At 40.9% G+C, this 22,377-nt stretch overlaps 1 protein-coding gene across 2 annotated transcripts; it reads right to left on the bottom strand.

Annotated features, from left to right (window-relative positions):
* Window positions 1-10,043: 10,043 nt before the first annotated feature.
* On the bottom strand, window positions 10,044-21,300 carry GATM (glycine amidinotransferase). 2 transcript variants are annotated; one of them, XM_084268317.1, is made up of 9 exons: window positions 21,195-21,300; window positions 20,548-20,763; window positions 18,317-18,512; window positions 16,922-17,112; window positions 15,561-15,698; window positions 15,110-15,274; window positions 13,216-13,279; window positions 12,998-13,114; window positions 10,044-11,011 (listed from the first exon to the last, which is right to left on the bottom strand). In XM_084268317.1, exons 1-9 carry the CDS (start codon window positions 21,261-21,263, stop codon window positions 10,899-10,901), a joined length of 1,269 nt encoding a protein of 422 aa, XP_084124443.1. In that variant the 5' UTR covers window positions 21,264-21,300; the 3' UTR covers window positions 10,044-10,898. The 2 variants fall into 2 exon arrangements, with proteins under 2 accessions (XP_084124443.1, XP_084124444.1); XM_084268318.1 differs by lacking the exon at window positions 21,195-21,300 and adding an exon at window positions 19,324-19,392 and having other exon boundaries at window positions 20,548-20,666.
* Window positions 21,301-22,377: the final 1,077 nt, after the last annotated feature.

Here is a 22,377-nt window from a genome sequence, read left to right as displayed (position 1 = left end):
GGTATTTCTCAGCAGTTTAATTAAAATTGGTCTTTAAGGAGTTTGAGATTAGATTTTACAAAAGTGTCTATCTAGGCTATGACATGAATAGTTACAGGCCCTCAAGCACAGTGAGTGGTGTATGTCTAACTGTGAGCCAGGTGTACACATCATAGAGTACATATTTACTTCAAAGAAGTGAAGTCAAATGTGACAAAATACGCAAGAAGTATAAGAGCACAGATGTCTCTCCATAAAGAGACAGCAAAGTGAAGGATAAGAATGCAGACTTGGAAACCATCAACCTAGGTTATCTTTGCCACTGATTCTGTGATTTGAAAAGCAAATCAAAAGCTCCGTGCCTCAGTTTCCCCACCCATGCTGTAAGACTAGCAATACTCAGCACTTTTATCTCAGAAGAATGCCTGGCTGTGCACTGAAGACATTCAATGTCTTTATCAGACTTGTATCTCTCTACAGACAGGAAGACTCCTGTCAATGCCACACAAGGGAAGGCAAAGTTGACCCATGCCCCCAGAGCGTGGGCACAAGTACGACACCATCCCTGCCTTCTCCCAGTGGCCAGCACAAGCCTGTGGCCCTGGAGGTCCCAGGCACATGCTCACTCTACTGCTGCAGCACAGCTGAGCAAGTTCTGCTTAGTCTGAAATAATGTGAGGCTCACTATCCAAACCAGCAGATAACCAACCGCCGTGCTGCCATCCCAGCTGGAAGATTCTGCTGCACAGACTGCTGCTGCAAAGACTCAGCAGGTTTAAATGTCACTTTCTGTGATTTCCTGTGCCACGGTCATTTTCTGAGAGCCAAAGAGCTTTCATGGCACAGAACCTGACAGTCTCTCAAGAGCTGATCCTAGCTCATCCTTGCAGCTCTGATGGCAGCTGCATAGGGCAGTTTTGGCCAGCCCTCCCTGCCCAGCTGGGAGTCAGCTCCACCTCAGGCAGGGAAGAGAGCAGGGGGAACTATACCAATCTTTGCCCCAGTTATTCCCAAGGGCTGTTTATTATAGCAGCTTCAAGGACTCTCTTTTCCACCTCTCCTTTTACTCTGGTGGGGCAAAAATCTCTGATCATTAATTGCCTGCTGAATTTTAAGAGAGCAGGCAAGAGGCCTGCCAGAAGTATCGAATTGCTTTGCTCCCCACCCCCCAGGTTTCTCTTTACAGGTCACCCATTTAGTGACATATTAGCCGTGTCCCAGAGCAGGCAAAACTAGCCTTCCAAAGTTTGCTGGCTTAAATAGCAAGCAAAAGTGCTGTATCTCATTATCCACGTAGGTGTCCATCCTACGTCTTCTGCTTTGATGACATTCTGTGGCAATAATTTTCACAGTTCTTTTGGTTTTGAATTGGCCATTTCCTAATTTAAAACAGAGCAATCAAAGGAAACACTTTCCCCATACACAGCATAACATAAGATAAACTTTCCTATGGTTGCTGTGGAGAAGCAAACTCACAAGGTTTTCAGCTTCAACCTTTAGTGTAAACCAGACATCTGTTCCGAGTTGTGTCAGATCACAGGAAGGATAGCCCACAGCTTGGTTTACTCCAGGCTAATTTAGGAAATCAGGACTCTCCCCATGGATTAGTCACTAACTTCTTGGGCAATGACAGGCCAGACACATTTGTCTCTGCAGCTCAGCAGTTTCCCTCTGTAAAACAAGTCCCTGCGTCAGAAGGTGACTTGTGGCTGGAGGATCTAGCGCCGATACCAACCTTTCAGCCCGTTTGTACATCTGCAGTCCTGATGTTAAAGTCCACCGGGAAAGGAAAGAGGAGGAAAAAGAAAAGAGAAAGTGCAGATGGGTCTAAAGATGGCTTTGAAGTACAGACCAGGAGTGGAGATCAGGAAGTGAGAGCTGTAATTGCAGCTGGGTATCAGTTTCCTTTTTTATTTCAGGAGAGGCCACCGCATGGTGCAGTTTTTCCCTCTCCCTCAGAAAACAGGCAAGAACAACACTTACCTCTGCAGGAGAGCAGAAGGAGCTGTTAAATGGAAAAAGCCATGGAGACAAAACAACTCGTTCCCTTTCTAATGTAGAAACAAGTAGAAAGCATCGTGTACATGTCTGAAATGAGTGCTATTTCTTCTGGGCCAGCAGGGAAAGGTAGAAACTATTTCCCATTTTATTTCCTAGGAAAATTGTGCTGTATTACTTGTGGGCTCTGCCCGAGTTCCTTGCAGCAGAACCAGCTTCAAGCAAACTCAATAGAGAGGCGGTGTCAGGTTCACAAAAATAGGTGGTCAGGCAGACAGAAGAGGTTCTGCAAAGGTCCTGCAGAGCAAAAGGCTCCCAAAATGAGCTCACATCATCAAGATGACCGACACGTGATGGCACACCAGAGGGAAGCTGTGAGTGCTGCAGAGATGATGTATTTTTCTTCAGGCTGGGGGTGTGTTTATTCCAAGTTGCCCCAAACCTGGTAATGCTGGATTGTGACACCCCAACACTGTTCGTACCTCACCCACCCGAATGCACGGTGGGCACAAGTGCAAAACTCAGGCCTCAGGTCCTCCAGGGCTTTGGCCTGAGCCCCAGCAAGGCTGCCCGTTACAGAAGCTACCCTGGCCTGCCCATAATGAGCTGCTGTGACAAGTGAAGGTGTCAAAACAGGTTAATTGACATCCCGCCGTAACTTTAACACTATTAGTCAACACTAAACAAAAGTTTACATTTTTTCCCTTCCTGAGATAAGCAGCAAGGCAGGGATCAGGGCTGCCATGAGAAAACATGGACTCTTGATATAGTGAAATAAACCTATTTGTTCCAGTTAGAAAAGGTTCATTAGCTGAACTCAGGCCCCAGTAATTACAGAAATGACTGCACCTTGAAGACTATTGCAAAGGGTTTTGGTTTTTGTATTTACTAGGTATACCTTGAGTGTTTGGCCATTATAAATCTCTTCTTGTTTAGGAAGAAAATATCATTTTGCATCATACTGTGTTTCTCTTTTAGCAACAGCAGGGGCAGGATCTGAATATACTGGTATTTGCAGACAGCAGTGGTGCAGTGCAGCTCACCTCTTAGCTTCACAATGAAGAAAATGAGCTACAGTTGTGAAATCATTGCCTAACAATTGATAAGGACAACCAGTGCAATCCTCTTCCCTGCCTCTTCTTGGCCAGTGTCCCATTTACCACACATTACTGGATATATATAGAAGATAATGGAAATGTGGTTAAAGTACAAGCCACACACATAGAAGCCGTTGACCATCTCTCTCCACGTCAAGTCTGATTTCCTCTCTCACCATGGCCAAGTCTTTGCAATTCATTTTTTTTATCCTTTTGTGACTATATTTACCATCCTTCTCATAGCCCTCCAGTTCTCCCAAGGAATGGGGCTTTGTAAATAGAGTCGGGGGAAGGCACTGGAGGGACATGTCTCTTCAAAACAAACTCAGGGTAGGTGCACTGGACAAGTGCTGCCACGGACTTGTTCAGCAGGCCTTTGCTTTGCAGGAGAATGAGGTTTCTTCTTACCTTGTTTCAAATTAAGGCAGCCACCCCCATTTCACCCTTTATTTCAGGAAGTCCCTGTGGCAGTACAAATGCCTTGTGATATGTCAGCTTTTGACATCAACCATCCCAAGAAAAGTTCAATCCATCATAAAACCAGAGAAGTTTCTTGCCCAGAAAGGAAGGACAGATGTATATAATTCCTTAGTCTTCAAAATTCATGACTCTTGGGAACAGTAAGCCCACTCACACAGAAAGCCACTGTTACCACTACCCCACTGAAGGATGCATTGACACTTTTTTCTCATGAGAGGAAAAGCCTGTGGTGAACCAAATACTTTTATATATTATCTAAAATGCTGACATCATAAAGTGTTAAGTAATGGTACTTTTAACTTTTTTTTTTAAAGTGTTATTACGTGCTATTGTGATGTCACACTCTCAGTGGTGATCATACTATTCACTAGTCAATGGCAGAAAAAAAACCTTACAGTTCAGGTATAATCTTTACATGAGCTGTGTGACAGAGCCTGGGTCACTGAACTGTAGCACCCTTGACGCAGTTCAGCATTGCAGCTAGCTACGGCCAAACTACCCAACATCCCTATAAACATCAAGCAGGTCACCTAACAGTTAATTCAGTGCCTTTCTGACTCAGGAGTAATACAGAGAAAAGAGTAAAAAGGACAGATTATGTTTGAATTCAAATTCACTCTTCTAAAGCACTACCACAAGGAGATTTCAATTTGCAGAAGAAATAACATGCAATCACAAGCAATTGCTGCTTCTGTTGAAACTTAAATTGTATTTTGTCCTAATAACTTGGAATTTCATAAGCTTAATGTGAATAGTTTCCAGTTCCTCTTAACTCTGGTTCTTCCAAATATGTTTTATATTTTTAAGAGCAAGCAGTATGTTTTCATTAACAAAAGGAAATATACTGAACAGTAATCTGAGGGAATAGGAACTACTGAGACAAACCACATCACCCACAGAAATTTCACCTGTATCATAGCTCAAGAAAACATCGACATTTGGTCTTAATTTCCTGTAGAGAGGGAGGCATAACTGAACTCCAGTGAGGGATCTCAAAGAATGGGCATTGACCCTATAAATGTATGACTTTTGAGCCACAGTTTTAAAATTAATGGCTATAACAGTTAATTTTTTTTGTCTCTGAGCACATTTGAGGGAGGTTTCAAAAGGCAGAGGTCAATCCTCATTTGACCCTAACGTAATTTCTGACACCCTATGCAAGCCTAAACAATACAGCTGGCCATTAAAGAAACATCCAACACTGTTCTTGCACTCTACAGCAATTGCTTTCACATCAAAGAAATTATATCTACAGGTGAAAAAACATTTTGAGGTGTTTTCACTTACTTTGATCAAAACATCATCAGGAACAAGACGAATAAACAAAAACTGTTCTAAAACATCTCTTGAGTAGACTGGAGGAAAGCTACTAGCACCACAGCAGCACCTTCTGGTACTGCTGTCATGGGGATTTGCCAGCACTTCCTACATAAAATGTGTCATTTGATGTCAGGATGCAACTTCACTTGCTCTTGAGCAGGCCTTGATGCCTCCATGCTGGCTAAAATCTGGCATACAGGGCCCTGACTGCTGAGAGCCCTGCACTCATCAGATCCTACGGGTTGAAGGTGAGCGACCCTGGCGTGGGTGGAAGCCACTGTGGACCTGTGAGTGAGCATTAGTCCCCATCTGCGCAAACCAACAAACAGGTACTCCAGCTCGTTGCCAGGCTGTGGTTTTGCTAAGGGGTTTCCACGAGGCATTCCCCTTCCTTCACCTCCCCTACTCGATGTGGGTTTACTCTTAATGCTCGCTGGGCATTCGAGGGTCTCACACAGCTAATACTAAAGGTTATCTAACAGCAAACTCTCTGTACCGTACGTGCCTCAGTGAAGGTTTCACTGCCGCGGCCCACAGTAAGGGTAGAATATCACCTCCATCTTGTGGACAAAAGGAGACATAGGTGGCTGAGGCGGCAAACCTGCCGGTACTAACAAACGGTTGAATAAAGAGCTGAAATCGCTTAGGATCCTTGTGCTAACGGCACCTACAGCACAGTATCTCCAAAATGATAGGAACAAAGAGCAGTGCAGAGGCAGAGATTATTATTTGACTGTTCAGTGGAAAAGAAATGATACTACTCCCACAGGTTTCAAATAGTGTGGAGATGCAGCCTCATCAACTTGTCAATCACAACAAAATAGGTGCATACACTGAGCTCCATAAACCAGATAAAAATTCATCTGCCACAGTGGTGAACGTGAAAGAAAAATATGGAGGCAAAGCTGAGTATGTAAAAAGGGTAGGTGACATGAAATACTTCAGAAGGGAAGGTTAGGTATGACTTGAAAAAAACCACACTTACTGCTCTCCTGAAGTCATGGAGTAACTGCAGGGCAGCCAAACCACAATGACCACCCTTTCCCTGCCTCACTCCCTACAGCTGTAGGAAAGCCCAGGAGGAATCAAGGTTGCCTGAAGTGCTGTACACAGCCACAGCCATGCAAAGCCATTAACAACTCAGCCTTCATCTCCTCACACTGCTAGTGTGGGAAGCAGGGATGGCAGATACTTCTAAATCAGATGAAAAGAAGTCCCAGGCAGTGGTGAAATGTCTGCATCACAGCCCAGCCACACCCAGAGACAACTGCATCTTACAGTCAGAGCTGTAGCAGGGGTGGGGCAAGAGATCATATTCATTACACTGTGTCTGCCGTGCCATCAAAGATGTGGGTGCAAGTAAGTCCCATAAGGTGCTTCTATCTGCCTTTAAGTATTAATGACCTTGTATTATTTGACTCTAATGATTCTGAGTGCCTCACATGCAGTTCTCATAATCTGCCTTTCTCCAAGTGCCTCATACCACAGCTATGGTCACACTAGGTTTATCACTTCAGCATCCAACACCCCAACCAGATGAAGCAAAGATTCAAAGCTCCCCAAAGGCAAGCGCTAGCATTGCTACATCACATAGTTCTGCTCTGAGGCAGTAAGATGGGTGTATTACACATCAGAAAACAACACCGATGAGATGATCAACACAGAAATACAAAAGAAGTATTCCTACACCTGTTTCAACAAGGGAACCCACATAAGCACAGTTAAGTCTATCAGGTCCCAAAACAATCATCCATTTTGATAATAGATAGATCAATGTACCTTAGGGAGTTACCTTAGTCTCTGCCAGTTCCTCTTCCTGCTTATTCCTGCCAGCTGGAATCACCCTCATGTTATCCTGTTTGGGTCTCAGCCAAATAGCTTCCCCCTCATTCTTGTCCTTCAAGACACAGAGGGAGCAGGGAGATGGTGCAAACTGTTACAGAGCATGCACTGGATTTGCTGGTCTAATTTTTGAGGTCCTGCCCAATTCATCACACTCACAAGCTTATGAAAATAGCATAGTAGTAAGAAACTATTTGGAAGGTTCTGTTTCTCATTCATACATCTGACTTCATTAACTCATAAATAGTTACAATTTGCTATAAACTAATGAATGAACCACTAACTCGGGACATCATTCGTTATCACAAAGCTATTTCCTGCCTCCTTAATTAAGCTCTGAGAACAGTCTAGCAAAAGGAAAGCAGAAGCAGACACTTAGGGGAATTAATCATATGGATACCAACAAAATAGAACCAAAATAGAGAGTTTTAAGCTAGACAGCAAAAATATTCAGGAGATACAAAACCAATAACCAACCATTTTCTGCTAGCACAGGCACAGCCTGAAGCAACTGACTGAAGAGACCCATTCTTTCTCTTCTGCCCCACTAAATAGGGCAGAAAAAAACCCTCCCTTCCTCTGCTTCATATCGTATCAGCACTTTGTGTTCCCAACCGGAACTACAGATATGCAACAGCAGCCTATCCCTGCTTCAAAGACTTTACCTTCTTTCCACATCCTTTCTGGTTTGGTTCTGGTACTTTAAGAATTGTATATTATCTAAAAAAAAAAAAAAAATCAAGAATCTTTACTACAAGCATCTGTGCAACTACACATGACTTCTCATAACCAGTGAGCTTACTACAGCCAAGTTCCAGGAGCAAAATGCAAGGAAGGCCCCAGCTGCTGAGTGCCCCTGCCCAGGAGGTGGTTAGTTAATTCCCTGCAGCTCAGCTGAGCCCACCCCAAAAAAACTCTGTAGATTAGGCAGCTTTATTCATCGCCTTTCCTTACTCTTACTGCTCTAACTCATGCAGTGTTTTAGGCTTCCCAGTCAGGTCTGTGTTTCTGTTCCTTCTTTTGATGGTACTATTTTGAAAGCTGAAGCTGACCTTCTGCCAAACAATAGCAAGTATCTAAGGCCTTAGCAAGTGAAAAACAAATTATGGAGATCCACAGCCTGGAATCAAGATGGTCAAACATCCTCCTGCCTGCCAATAGCATCTTGTTGCCCATCTGTAATTTGGCCTCCAAAAGTTGCTTGTAATTAGATATCGGAGCAGAAACCAAGGCCTTCAGTTTCTCACTGTAGATCCCTATTTCCAGGGTCTTGTTTAACCAAAACCAACTGTGACACAGGCTAACCTCCCTCTCTGTAAGAATAAAAATAACTTGGAAGATTATATACTTCACCATTATGTGGTGACATTCACTGTAACAATATCATATATCACATTCCCTTCATCATTCCTCTTAAGGTTTTGTTGTCTCTGTATCACTCCCTCTTGAACGGGTTACTGGGGGAAATATTGCTTTTCATAAGCACTTTTTGAGTTTTTCCAATGTAAAGAAAGCCCACTAGAGCTTTAAAATTTACCTTTGAACTTTTTTATCATTGCATTGTCCACTTCATAAATTCTCTCCTATCGCAGCACAATCGTATCTCCAAACAACACCGACAAAAGAAATAGTGAGACACTAATGTTAGGGTTGGCAATAGACATGCATATCCACCCCATGGACATTTGTAAACATACCTGTGAATAAATTGTCTATGCTCCCTGCACTGGGGAAAAAATATTGCAGTTCCAGGAAAAAAAGCCTAGTTTTGTCCTCCCTGGTTGGTACACACAGAGTTCCCAAATAGTCTTCAGCACTTTTATAGGCTGGAGCAGTTTCCAGGCATTTATTGTTTAACTATCTTTATACTTCATGGAGTATCTAAGTGTGGTTCCCTTTGAACCTATGTGGAAACGAATTGGCTAACTGACCAAGGTCAGTGAAGGAGTCAGGTCTCAGGAGGTCTCAGAAATATTCACACCACCAAACCTTCTGTTCTAAAATGATGGTAACAACACTTCCTCATGTCAGTACATTTTTGCCAGTGTGTCTCTCCGGTTTGTATTCTGGCACTACTACTGCAATCAGTACTACTGCTTATCTCAAACGATCCCCCCATCTTCCATGTTGAAGGAAAGATGACTTGAGAAGTGTCTACTCTTAAACCAGTCAAAACCTCTAAGTATTAGGTAAAGATCTTGTATTTCTGACAAAAAAAAAAAACCCAAAACCCGAACAAGTTCAGAAGCATACTGGTGGTTTCCACGCTGAAAGACTTATTTAAGGTAAAAAAGAGCATTTGATACGGGATAAACAAAAAAGCTGGGAAAAGGATGAAATGTTTTTAAAGTCAGTTTTGGCACCCACATTTGGCAATGAATAATATCCTCTCCTGAAGACCTACCATGTGCAGCCACAGGATCTATGTATGGAAATGAAAAATTCTGATCCAATGAGACTACACCTAGAAAGAAATTGTGATGGTCTTATAGCACAATTGCTTCAGAAGACTACATTGAGATGAAGTCAAAGCACATGTAATGTTCATAGAAAGCACCACTGCCCTGTATAACAGGATATGAAAATACAGTCTCTTTCATCCAGAAGGTATCAGGGGTGAACATGTGCTGCTACTAATCACATTTGCCCAGATTTTTTAATGGTTTCAGCTGTGTCTTATGGTATCTTATGCCCAGTACAAACACACAGAGATCACTTCAATATTACAGCAAGCAGAACAATGGGAAAGATGACCTGCTGTGCATGCTTCTCTATCCAGTGGTCCAGCTCCACTGTGAATAGTGGAAAGCAAAGGCCATTAACAGGAAGAACTGGATGAACACCCATTGTCTAAAAAGACTTAATTTTTAAAGGGAAAGAGAGGGACATCTCTACCTGATCTCTTTAGCTCTTCCAGACTGGCATGTTTATATTGTTGACATACAACCTGTTCAGTCTTACCCAGGTCTAGGTAAGATATGGCCATAGGGCTAGTTTATATGTGAGCATGTAATGCCTGACATCTGATTGTACAAGACCTTTTCAATCAAGGTGCTCTGCATTACACAAAATAGTAGATTCCTCCACACTCTGATAAGAACATGTAGTAGAGTTACTTTCCCCCAGGGGTCATACTTCTGTGCAAAGCAGAAGCAGAAATACACTATATGAACAATAAAGTACAAGGATTTTCTGCTTTATGCAAAAGCCTGAGATGGTAGACATCTCATGTGTATACACATCCATGTGTATTTTCTATTTCCATCTGTATTCTACAAACATCTGCCCAGCCACACGTCACACTTGTTTTCAGAAGGACAACAAATAAAGAATGCAAAAACTTTATTAGCATAAAAAGTACATATTCAGTAATCAATACTCAAATTCCTTCACAGCATGTAGCATGCTTGATACAGAAAAGTGCATCTGCTACGGTTGGAGGAGGAAGGAGTTCCAAGATCTCAGAGGTTTGGGGTTAGAGGAGGATTGTTGGTGGGGTTTTGGTTTGCCCCTTTTTTTTTTTTTCCTTTTTTTTTTAAAGTTATGTAAACAATACAGAGTGAAACCTGTACAAGCAGAATATTAGCTATCATTTGTACACTTTAAAAAGTTAAATAAAACTAATTTCAGCAATACAAAAAGCAATATAAAAAGTATCCAGATGCATGAAATGCATCAGAAGACATAGCAAGTAAGTGAACATGATTTAAAAGGCAGATCATACTGGAAATTCTCTGTAAAATGTCTGTATACTCAACAAGAAAAAAAATTTATAAAGTTATTTGGTTCCATAAGACTGATGGAAAGGAATACGAAATGTTTACTCAAATTTAACATTTCAAGCTGCCCATTTGATAGAGTACTAGACAGAGGTAGATGTCTAATATTAGGGGCCAAGCTATTCCAGCAAGACCATTTAGCTGTCACTGTGGAAAGGCTTCATAGATGAAGCATGTCTTTCAAAAAGCCAGCCAGAAAACCTGTAATGCTGATGGAAGCAAGTTCAAATTATACTGCTGTAAGTGAAGACTACGGAAGAATAAATCATTTCCCAGGCCACTGTAAGGACACCACTGATCAAGCACTAGACCTCATGCAGTCACTTAACAAATTAATTTTGCTTTTGTTAATTTCCCTATGCTTATTTGGAAGCTGAACAATTGCTGCTTATCTGCCTCATAACTAGTCAAAATAAGATTGCAGGGTACCACGGCGGCGGATATCACATGTCCAGCAATGGAAACCACCTCCCAGTGAATTGGCGTGGCGAATATTCACTTTAATTGTAGAAATGCCTGCAAGAAACATACATTGCATACTTTAAAATTAAAATATGAAACTCATGTGGTAAGCTTTGATCAAAACATTAGATAATGCTCTATCAGATCATATGCGTAGATGCAAGTACGGAAAGAATTTCCTACTCATTTGTTAAGAATTTATTTTCCCAAATTCTAGGCAGAGAACAAGCTAGGAACACAGCTTGCTTGTTTATTGCAGTGATACCCTCAGGAGTACACAGTGCTTGGAGCACAGCCAGCGTTTGATGTGTTATTATGTGCCGGTAATAAAAAGAAAAATTCCGGTTTTGAAGTATGTGAGGAATTAAGTGAAATTCTGCTCCAATGTACGACCAGGGCACATTTACATAAATCTGTGTGAGCATTTATGGTTCAGATACTGAATGTGCTTTTTCAAGTGCCTTTCAAGAAAAGAAGCATTCAAAGTACAGAGCTCTGTGTCCCTCCTCCTCTGAAAGGGGAAAGATGCAGTTACACTTACTGCCTAGGTTAAGCTTCCTCCCACTTCTTTTCAGCTGTGGCTCAGCTCATACAGAGCACTGACAGATGGACCAGGATCATAAGACTTTTCTGTTATGAAGTTTGCCTTTTTGCTTCATGGTACTTTCAGGAGCAGCTCAGCAGAATCCATCATCTAGGTCACAGCAATAGTTTTGTTCCCAGTAAACCCATCTCAGTCCCAGGAACTTACTGGCTACAGGAGTTTATTTAGAACTCACACAGACTGAAGTCCATGTGTGAAGGTTATGTCATGATTAGCATTAACAGCCCCCCTCCTTTTTTTTTTTTTTTTTTTAAGTACTTTCAAGCATTTATAAATCCTCAGCTCCTTGGTCATACAGAGAATTAAAACAATTTAAGATTGAATAGCTAAATGATTCACTAAAGTTGTATAGGCAGTCTTTAAAAGTAGATTAAAAAATTAGATTGCATGGTTCTCACCTACTATCATCTCAGATTTGAGGGACGCTTCAGTAAGTGCACTCACATCCATGGCACCAATTCTTCTAGAGATTCACAATTGCTATCTTCCACCTTTGAATCATTCTCTCCTTCCCATAATTTTTCTCCCTTAAAGGAGTCTTATAAAACTCCCCAGTAGCAGTTTTACTTCACAGTACAATGATCCCTCACTTCCCTTATTTTCTTATCTATCCAGCAGTCTTCTTTCTACCCTGTCAACTTTTGCATCATCACGTACTTATCCTGCACTAAGTCAGCTGCCTGTAGCACCAAGGAATCTGGTCAACCTCCTACTAACCATGAGCCACAAGCACATCTACCTACATCTTTCCCTCACAGCATTATGGAAGCTGTCGGATGAACTGCCTGAGTTCAGATTTTTAAGTCTGTATGATTTGTCTTTGCAGTGTGCTGTGCTTGATAGGACTTTGAGACTTTATATGCAACTACAGTTCTGCCACTGCAAACCTAAAGGAATCCCACCCTATCATGAGGTTACGTTGCACAGGATTGAGATTCCCCATAAGCAAGCAGAAATACCTGGGTTAAGTGGTCTTAATACAACAGTTTAAAGTAAAATGAGTTTGAAACTAGAAAAATCTGAGAGCATTTTGACAGTGAGGGACAGCCAGCTCAATGTCACTTAGCAATATGCATACTCAACCTCTTCAAGACAAGACTTTGACCTCCACACTGGACAGTTTTACATTTAAAAAAAAAAAAAACAAAAAAAAACTTGCTAAAAAGCATGCTAGCAGTAACTTTAATTCCTATGCATACCTTCTTTATTTGCTGCAAGCTGTAAGGGACACAAGCTCTGAGAACCCCATGTTCATATGACTTAAGTATTCAGAAGTTACAGAACAATTATTACTTGTTAATCCAATTGTTTGAGTACCTTTTCCAGTGCTGGCTGCTTTGGCTGTTTTAAACAAAACCTCCATTCATCCTGATGTGTATAGCTGGTATCATGATCAGTTTGTTTTTAATTATATGTTCAAATATGTTAGGACATACCCAGATTTTCAAACATCTTCTGAATTGATGTCTCATTGGCATCCACCATCACACGTTTCTCATCCAGCATTAGGACGTTCATGGAGAGCCATTTAGAAGACATCCACAGTGGGTGATCTAAACACATGAGAATGAACCTTCTACTATAGCAATGTTGCCCTGTATTGACACCCTTATGAATAATCTTGGAATTCTTAGAAAAGAAAGAATGAATATACCATCTGGGATGAGTGGCACAGGGGGGCGAATCACAGTCCAGCCTGCTTTCTTGAAGAGCTCAATCTGAAAGAGCAATTTAAGTCAATTCTAAACAGGGTTCTTGAAGTATCACATTATGCCCTCCAACCTATGCCACTTTCTCAGGCTACATGAATGCATGTGATATCCCTTTCCATCTGTTCACTACTATTGCCCTCACTCAGATTCCACTTGCAAACCTAGTTTTCATACAAGCATTTTAATGTAATTTCAAATTTCACATACCACTAGCATTTGTTTTTCCTGTTTTTACATATGCTAGGTATAACAAGATATGTTAAAGGTAACACATGGAGTTTGGACCCTGTGAAGTAAAGACATTAGTAACAGCAAAAAAGTATAATTATTATTTGTAGTTATTTTTTTCCCATATGACTGTAAAAGCCACTGATGTGAAATACACTGCCACTTATAGGAACAAAACCACCAAAAAACAACAGAAAATTATGTTTGCATCGTGCTTCATAGGAAATTATGCATTTTATTTAAAAAAGGGAAAAAAATAAATGCATCCTAGGGAATAACTTATGTCTCTAATAATTACACAATTCAGTTAAAAATAAGACGACAGTTTGGTTAGAGAGAACTGTCTTTCCACCTTCGTTGTATGAGTGCTGGAAAAGCTCTCCCTCCATTCAAGCGTTGCCACGAGGTGGAGCTCCGATTCTGAAAACTGTACCAAGCTTGGCCTGCCCGCATCTTAAAGAAAAGCCCCTTTCACTCATGCACACTCACCCGCTCTTTTCCCGTCATTCACAACTGCCAAATCAATTTTTATGAAAGCAAGCTGCATCTGTCTTTTCTATACACAGACAGCAGTTTGTCACACAAAAAGTCCCAGCACAGGGGTATAACAGAGAGACCAAGCGCCTCCTCTTGCAAGTAAGATTATGAAAACAGGGGAAGGGAAAAGGGGAGCAAGAGACTATGATTGTTTTAAAAATTATATTCGCATAATGGATATTACAGGAGGCCATTTACATCCAAGCCACTTGCTAAGAGACTAATATTGCTTCTAAGAGCTATACTGTGTACGTGGTTCAATCTCTGATGCATCCAGCTCTATCCCACTGATTCAGGATCTGCTCAGCTATTCCATATGGTTGTACAACTCCTGAAATCATGGGGTTCCACATAAAACCCCTCAAGCACTGATAATAACACATCTGTAACAGAAATGAGCTCTTAATCTCAGGAAGGCTTTCTGATCTGATTGCACTGTTTAGCAATATTAACTTTTTCTCAGAGGAAGTGCTAGGTTTTATATAACGAATAGCATCTCTCCTCTTTTCCTACTCTTGAAAAAGTACTTCTCAGTTATTCCAAGCTGAATGCCTGAGCAATTATCAGAATCCTGTCCTGGTACAATTAGCAATAGCAAAGGAGAGGCTTCCAAACTAGGAATAAAAAGAACTCATCTGAGCAGCAGAAACCCCTCAATTTCTCCTTGGATACTATTAATATATTGTATTAGTAGAAACATTTAGAGAGGTAGCATGTCCTATGTACTTGCTTTGATAGGACATTATTGCAAAACAGGTCACTTCCATCATAATTAAACCACGTCCATAGGAAGAAACACACTACACATCTGCCTAGCCTCACAGTAAGAGATCACAAAGCAGTGGCAGAAAGTCAGGGAGAACAATGGTCATTGCACTGCTGAGAAAGTGCTAGAGTCAAGATGCAAATACATCTGTAAGTTCTAGAACAACTGTCTGAATGCTATTTGAATGAAATAACTTAATATTCAAGTTTATACAAAATAAACTTGTGCACCAGCAATTATCCAACAGGGGCATAATGCAACTAAGTAATTTTTAAACACAAAACACTGCTTTCTGCAACACTCACCTGATGGCAGGGACGGTCTGGGTTAGAGAGCACCAGACCAGGTCCAATGATATTAAAAGTGGCATCAATGTGCATAGGGTTAGGATCCTTGAAGGATATTATATGCACTCTATAATCTGGTGCAAGATGCCGCCTCATCCATTCAATGCCCATGTAATTTGTAACCTGAAAACAAGGCAAAGTAAGTTTCACTAGGCTAGAATACAAACTGCATCCAAGCTTAGATGGTCTAAGGTTTTATTTAAATAAATATTTAAAGCCAAAGGAATAGATGGCCTTTAGCTAACCCCTTAGATGTAAAACAGTCTCATCCTGTATATCAGACATTCTACCAATAGCAAGTTTTGTCAACACTCTTTAAATTCCTGAATAGCATTAAAATAAGAGACGTAAGTACAAATATCAATCATTAAGACAGATACCAAAACCGTTGGAAGAAACCTTTGTTTACCTGGCTCCTTTGTACAAAGATATCTCTTCCAGCTCTAATGAAGTCAGCAGCATCAAAGCATGGCTCAAATTCGGTAGTTACAAATTTTCCCTGAGCAGCCAGTCGATGCCTGTCTTCAACAGAGCGGATTGGATAATCCTAGTTACAGGAAAAGGAAAAACAGCTGTAGGTTGGAGAAGGTAAGGGAAAGTTTTCAAACTATTCGCTACTGAAGAGCATTTTGAAATTAAGACAATATGTTTATATCAATAAATGTGGAAGCTTAAATAATATTTTTAATGTATATTCATGAATAGGCGATAAGAGACAACAGTTATACCAAGTTAACGCCCTGTCTCCATAATATTCTGGCTTCTGGATCAAAAGTATTTGTTTCCAGTGTAGCTTAACTATATGTCCAACAAAGCTTGCATACCAGTGTTTCTGTCACTGTGCAGTTATATTATCTAACAGAGGTGGACTCCCTACTCTCTATGCATTTTAAAATGGAGCAGTACTTCAGACTAGAAGGTCAATCTTCAGGAAAAGATTTTGAAATTAAATAATGCAATTAAGAACAATTGAGGTGTAAAAAACAGCGTAAACAACAAACTACTGGGTAAGTTTCTGTATTTTAAAACACAGTCTGGAAGGTTTATGATACTGACAGATTGCTCTAGAGTAATTCTGTTTAAAAAGGACTTTACATCATTGATAAGAAGTCACTGTCCCCAGAAAGTTATCATCATCATTCCAGAACCCATTTTATTGCACTTATTGTGGATGCTTTTACAAAGGCCCTAACACATTTAGGGGCTTATAGGAAACTAGCAAAATTGTCTGAGTAAAAATAGTTGCAAAAGAAAAATTTTAAGAATATATTCACTTAAATATTTGGAAGGCAAACAGTCACAGTTTGGATTTTCCACTATTATGTAGCTTTCAAAGACTAATCATCATGCAAAACAAGGATTATGAGGGCTTTCTTTCTGTGACAAAATATATATTCTTTCTCACTTACCTGATACGCTCAGGATATATGGACATTCTCATGGAATTTTAATTCTTTTAAGTAATCCTTGCAATGTCTTTCTAGCATTCCTTCTTCTTTAGTAATGCTAAGTTACAGCCAGTAACCAAAACAACTCAAAGCAGACTTGAACTCAATAGACACAATTTCCTGGTTTTTATTACTCTCAATTTCAGCTGGAAAGGCTACAGAGTATTGGAATACCCAAAGATAAAGGAAAAATTTTCAGAGCTCTTCCGTCCTCCCTCCCACCCCCCTCCTCAATTTTGTGACACCTATATATCAGGTCAAAAGTATCAACAAAATTCTATACAACCAGAACCGAAGTTCTGAAGAAAAATGATAGCCATACCTGATCATAGAGTTCATCTGCCATTGTGGGTTTGGGGGCAGTTGTCCACTTAGCACCACAGTTGAAATAATCTTTGATTATTCGTCTGTATGCTCTGTACTCAAAGAACCGAGCACGCCAAGCCATAGGTGCTTCAATAATTTCATTTCCTACCACCAACAGGATGTCTCTTGGCATAGCAGCATACATACCTGGGAAGGGATGTATGGCAGGGAAAAGGCCATTAAGCTATAAAGCAATTATGCTTTTCTCAGCTCATCACTTTTTGCCCTCATTTTTGGTATTACTTCTATCCAAAAGAATGGCAGAAAGAATCTTTGGCAATGTCAGGAAACAGTGCAGAATTTGAGATCGTTACATTATTCAGTAGTTTTCAAAGTGACCTTTTTTTGTTCAAAATTCATGAAGCTTTTGCTACAAATTCTTACCTGTAACAAACTCATATTGAAAGCCACCCACAATCCATAAGCTCCCACTTCATAATTTGGTTAACAGAAATTAATTAGACAAATGGTTATTCATTATTCAGATTACCTTAAAAAGGTGATGATGGGTAGCAAGTTTTCTAAGTGGGATTCATTTCTTTACATACCATCCTTTCAAAAAGTTATAATACAGAAGAATTTGATAGAACACAGAACCAGCGCAGGAAGCAGTTCCATTAGACTTCAACATCATCTGTTCCCTAATGAATATAAATTTCACTAGAACAACTTAAAAACACATATGATATGCAAGGAGCCTGGAGAATACACTTAACAGAAAGCTGAGTGTGAGCCAGTGTACTCTCACTGCAGATAACCAAAGCCACAAGGAAGAAGGTGGCCAGTAGGTAGAGAAACATTCAAATTTCCTTGACACTAGTGAAGATCGTCCTGGAAAACTGTTTCCAGTTTTGACCTCCATGGTTCAAGGTGGATCACACTCTAGGATTCCACAAAGTGTCGTCACGACAGTCACGGTGAGCTTACAGCACATGACCTGGGAGAAGTGAATTATTTCACTTATGTGCCACTTATTTCATGGGGCAAGTAGGGAACAAAGCAGTAACAGTCTACAGGTGCTTTCAAGGCCATGAAACATGACAGATGAACACTATTGGTAGTGCCAGTGACAACACAGCAAGGGAATCTGGCAATAGATGCTGGTGTGAGAAGTTCAGATTAGGTATTAGGAAAAAAAATTTCATCAGGAAATCCACAGAGCACTGAAACAAGTCCACAAACCAGGTGACAGAATCTCCATTTATGGAGATTTTCAAAGTCATGGCTACATAAAGCCATCATTGACCTCTTCTACCACTGGCAATAATCCTACTCCAAACAAGAAGGGCATCCAAAATGTCTCAAACAAGGCCTAAACAAACAACACCTTCAACAATGGAAAAATGTTTACCTGTAGACTCAAAATCAGGTGTTTTATACTTCACAGACCAGTCAATTGGATCAGGCCTCTTGACAATTACACCTTCTCTTTTCAAAATATTGCACATCTCCTCAATTTCAGCAATAGCTTTTTTTACGTGATCTTTGGGAAAGCTCTGGCCTCCAAATTTCTGATAAAATTGCCAATACTTTTCATATGTGTTGGCCTAAAACAGAAGGACAGGCAAGTGATAGAGTAAACATCAAATATTTTGATAGAGTGAAATAGATGCATAAAACACCATTTTTAATGTTCAGAGTTTCTACACATTTAGCATGATGCCCAAGAAAGAGACCTCTACGTAACAGCAGGAAGAAAGGGAAAGCCAGCCTGGAGTGTAGAAAAGTAAGTATACATTTCATTCCCACTTGCAAGTTTGGTTTGACTTTTATACAGGATTTTCAGAATATCATTTCCTCTTATTTTTGGATATAGACAGAGCAGTAGCTTATATTACTTGTTTCTACTGACAGAAATACTATTATATATAATGTAGCAAGTATATCTGGATGTCTCTTCCCTTCTTTAGCCATAGTCCTACAGAAAGTCTCATGATTTACCAAATCACAGATGAAAATCAAGAGTAGTTTCTAGTTTTGCCATGTGACCATAAAAGACTTAGTCCTTACTACACTCGACCTGTATAAACACATCAAATGCTATAGATTCGGCTATTTAATAAGGCTAGCAGGCAGGTTTTGATATGACATGTAACAGAAAGTGAAGTTCTGACTTCACTTGATTAGTTATGGCTTAATAGGCAGTAAAACCAGGCTAGCTGTATTCCATGTCACACTTTTCAGCAAGTTAGACATTTGAATTATTTTTTCTGATATTGAAGCAAGCCCTTGGCCACTAGAGAGTTTTGCCTCATTTAATGTTACAATGTAAAAAAAAAAAACCCAAAACCATGTTTTTTCTTACTCTTTCTGTACATTCACTATGGCAGCTTTAAGTACATAAATGCACATACATACACTTGCATATCAGAAATGCCAATCCTCATTTGCTTCTTTTTCTGCAGCTGCTAGAATATTTTTGAGTATCTGAAACAGGATTCCAGAGGTTCGTAACTGAGCTTCAGCTTTCAAGGAGTAAATAAAAGTCATAATTAAGGCAGTAGTGAAGTTTTCATTGCACTTGCTGGGGCCAAGATATCATCTCAAATGTCCCAATGGAAGTCAAGATATTATTCTTCCACATGGGGATCAGGACTATGAAACTGCAGTATTTCATTCACGCTCCTCCAACCACTTTTGCCCAGATTCATAGCTCAGATTCTAAAGAAAAATATGCAAACACAAAAGGGGCCGGGGAAGAGAAGTCTTTGCAACAAGTACATCCCAAACTTCCTCTAAACTACCATACCCAGTACTTTAAACATATTTTCAGTATCTATGTTTGCCATTCCTTGAACATCAGATCAGAAGAAATCCCTTTCTTTTTTTAAGCTGAGGTCTTCTGGTCAACTTTGTCAAGATGTCCACCAAAATTTTAATAAGGTCTCTTCAGCAGAAGTAGCATGCCAGCTCACTTTGCTGAGAGAGCCACAGATTATGTGCTGCCTTGGAGGTAGTACTGTACTAGGACACTAGAAGAGAACAATTCAAGACCATCCCCACAAATACAGGTAACTTTAAAGTCCAAGTAAAACAAACAGTAAATCTCTGGAGCAAGCCCATTGTTTGAGCATTACTGTTCTGAAATACAACATTTCAGAGAACAAAGAAACATGATTTAGGTTGCTGTTTTAATTTTAGGCACTGAAAAATACAGGGAACATAGTGGTCCTGCTAGTCTACAGCTATAGCACTCCATATTAACTAGAAAACATTTTTTTTTTGAGTGGTAGCCCTACTTAGTTTTGAGATCAATTAAACTTCCATCAGTTCTATCAACTATCTTAAAAATTAGGGTGTGTACTTTGATAGCATGAGGGTTATATTAGTAGTGCAGACTGCACATTTTAGCCATTCTCTCTACTACTGACTTCTGTTAAAACAGCTAATTCGGTTGAAAGTGGAAAGAAAAAAACAGATCCCCTTACAACAAGGCTATGCTGTAATTTCACAAATGTAAACTACTTTGAAAGAAGAATCCTCAATCACCATACCTTGTACACTGTAAAGCTTAAGCAAGCTGTATCTATAAAAACCACATTATTTCCTATTTAAGATGTTGGGGTTTTTTTAATTGTTTACCTTAACCTCGACAGAAAAAGGTGGGACACAAGCATTTTCAGCTCTTCCCACAATGACTTCTTCCAGTGGGTCCCATTCATTGTATGAGCAAACAGGACAGTCCTTCGGCACAGGGCTAGTAGCCTTGTCATCAGCAGTACAGGTGTTCTGGGAGGCTGTAGCTGCCTGGGTGCTCTGGAAAGATCGCTGCACCCATCCTGTAAAGACTCTTCCAAGCTTAAAACAAAAATAAGAATGAAAATTAAGTTTCCCTTATAAAAGGCAAAAAAACCCCATGGTTCTGTCCACAAGTGCCCTACACTGTAATCACAAAGCAAACTACATTATTTGATGCATTAACAGAAACACCCTGCTTGTTACAGCCATTCTAATTTATTCACAGCCTACTAGATGGTTCAAGGACAATTTGCCTTTTAAAAGGCGCTCAGTTTAGAAGGGTAATGACATCGGAGCACAGCACTGACAGCAGCTCCTGGAGTTACTGACCCCTGTGCTGCTGACCTGGGAGGATGAGTGGGTGAACCTCAAAGAAACCGACACCTATCCCGCACCCCTCATCACCGGTCGGGGCACACCGCACCGGACCTGCTCCCAACCCACCATCCTCAGCCCCAGCCCGCCCAGCGGCGGATCTGCGCGGCACCAACCCGCGAGCCGATGTAATGCGCCGCTTCGGCTCCGCGGCTCCCCCCGCGCAGGCACCGCACTCGCAGCATCTCTGCCGGCAGGACAGCACAGGGCCGGGCAGGACAGCTCCGCAGCGCGGTGACGCCCTGCGCCCGCTCGCCGGCTTTATAGCGGCCCGCCACGCCCCCCCGCACTGCCCATTGGCTGAGGGGGCGCGGAGAGGCGCGGAGCCCATATTGGGGGCGGCAGCCGACAGCCCGCGAAATGCCGCGGCTGGACCCCGGGTCCCGGCGGGAAGGGCCCGCCCGAAGCGGCGCGGCACCCCCGTGCTCAGGGTGTAGGGACAGCTCAGCGCTGCCGCGGGTGGAGGTGAAAGAGCAGCTGCGGAGGCCCTGGGAGGCGCAGTCCAGCTGGATGAGGCAATCCCCAAATCTTCTTTCAGCATACCCGGGTTTCATTTCCACAAGTGGCCCTTTAGCAGCAATTTGCCTTCGAAGAATTCCTGTCAGGTTTCAAATTTTTCTCTAAAAAGTATTCTCAGTTGCATCACTCGGGCATTTTTAGTCACCACATATGCATGTTCTTCATTAAACCTGCAGTAGACAAAACCCATTCAATTTTACCAAACAAACTCCAATGATCTATGTTAAGAGCTGCCAAAAGGGTATCTCAAGAGTATCCCAAACACTTAATTTCGAACCTGGCTTCTTAAAATGCACATTGTGATATGATAGAAAGTAATCTTAAAATGCAAGCATGGAATGGTTAGCTCCTAGTAGACGTATAGTTATTCCCCCCTGCAAATCCCTCCATGTTAAATCAACATTAGTATCTTCAAAAACACTTCTATCTCAACAGAACTGAGGTCTACAGCAAGAAAATGTGTTTCCTACCAGCTGTACTCATATTGAGGATATCCCCTTTAGCCTGATAGGTTATTCTGCATTTTCTCAACTTTGCATACAAGTTTGCTTCTCAAACATTTGATTTTGCCTTACAGAAGTAAAAAGCAGGCATAGCAAGAACTAAATTTGCCTGAATTTCTCTGCTGTAGAAATCTGCATCTTTCTTTCAACCTTACTAGTTTAGTTCTGCCTTTCTCTCCCATATAGTGCCTAGCATTTCTTCAGCCTTACTCAATAGTCCTTCTGGCTACACTTTGCTACTCAGAGCTAATAACTGACATGATATTTAATATTACTT

This window comes from Gallinula chloropus (genome assembly GCF_964237585.1).
Source record: "Gallinula chloropus genome assembly, chromosome: 9".
In the NCBI taxonomy this organism is placed as follows: Eukaryota; Metazoa; Chordata; class Aves; order Gruiformes; family Rallidae; genus Gallinula; species Gallinula chloropus.
The sequence above is the reverse complement of the archived record's forward strand: the minus strand, read 5'-3'. Positions and strand labels throughout refer to the sequence as shown.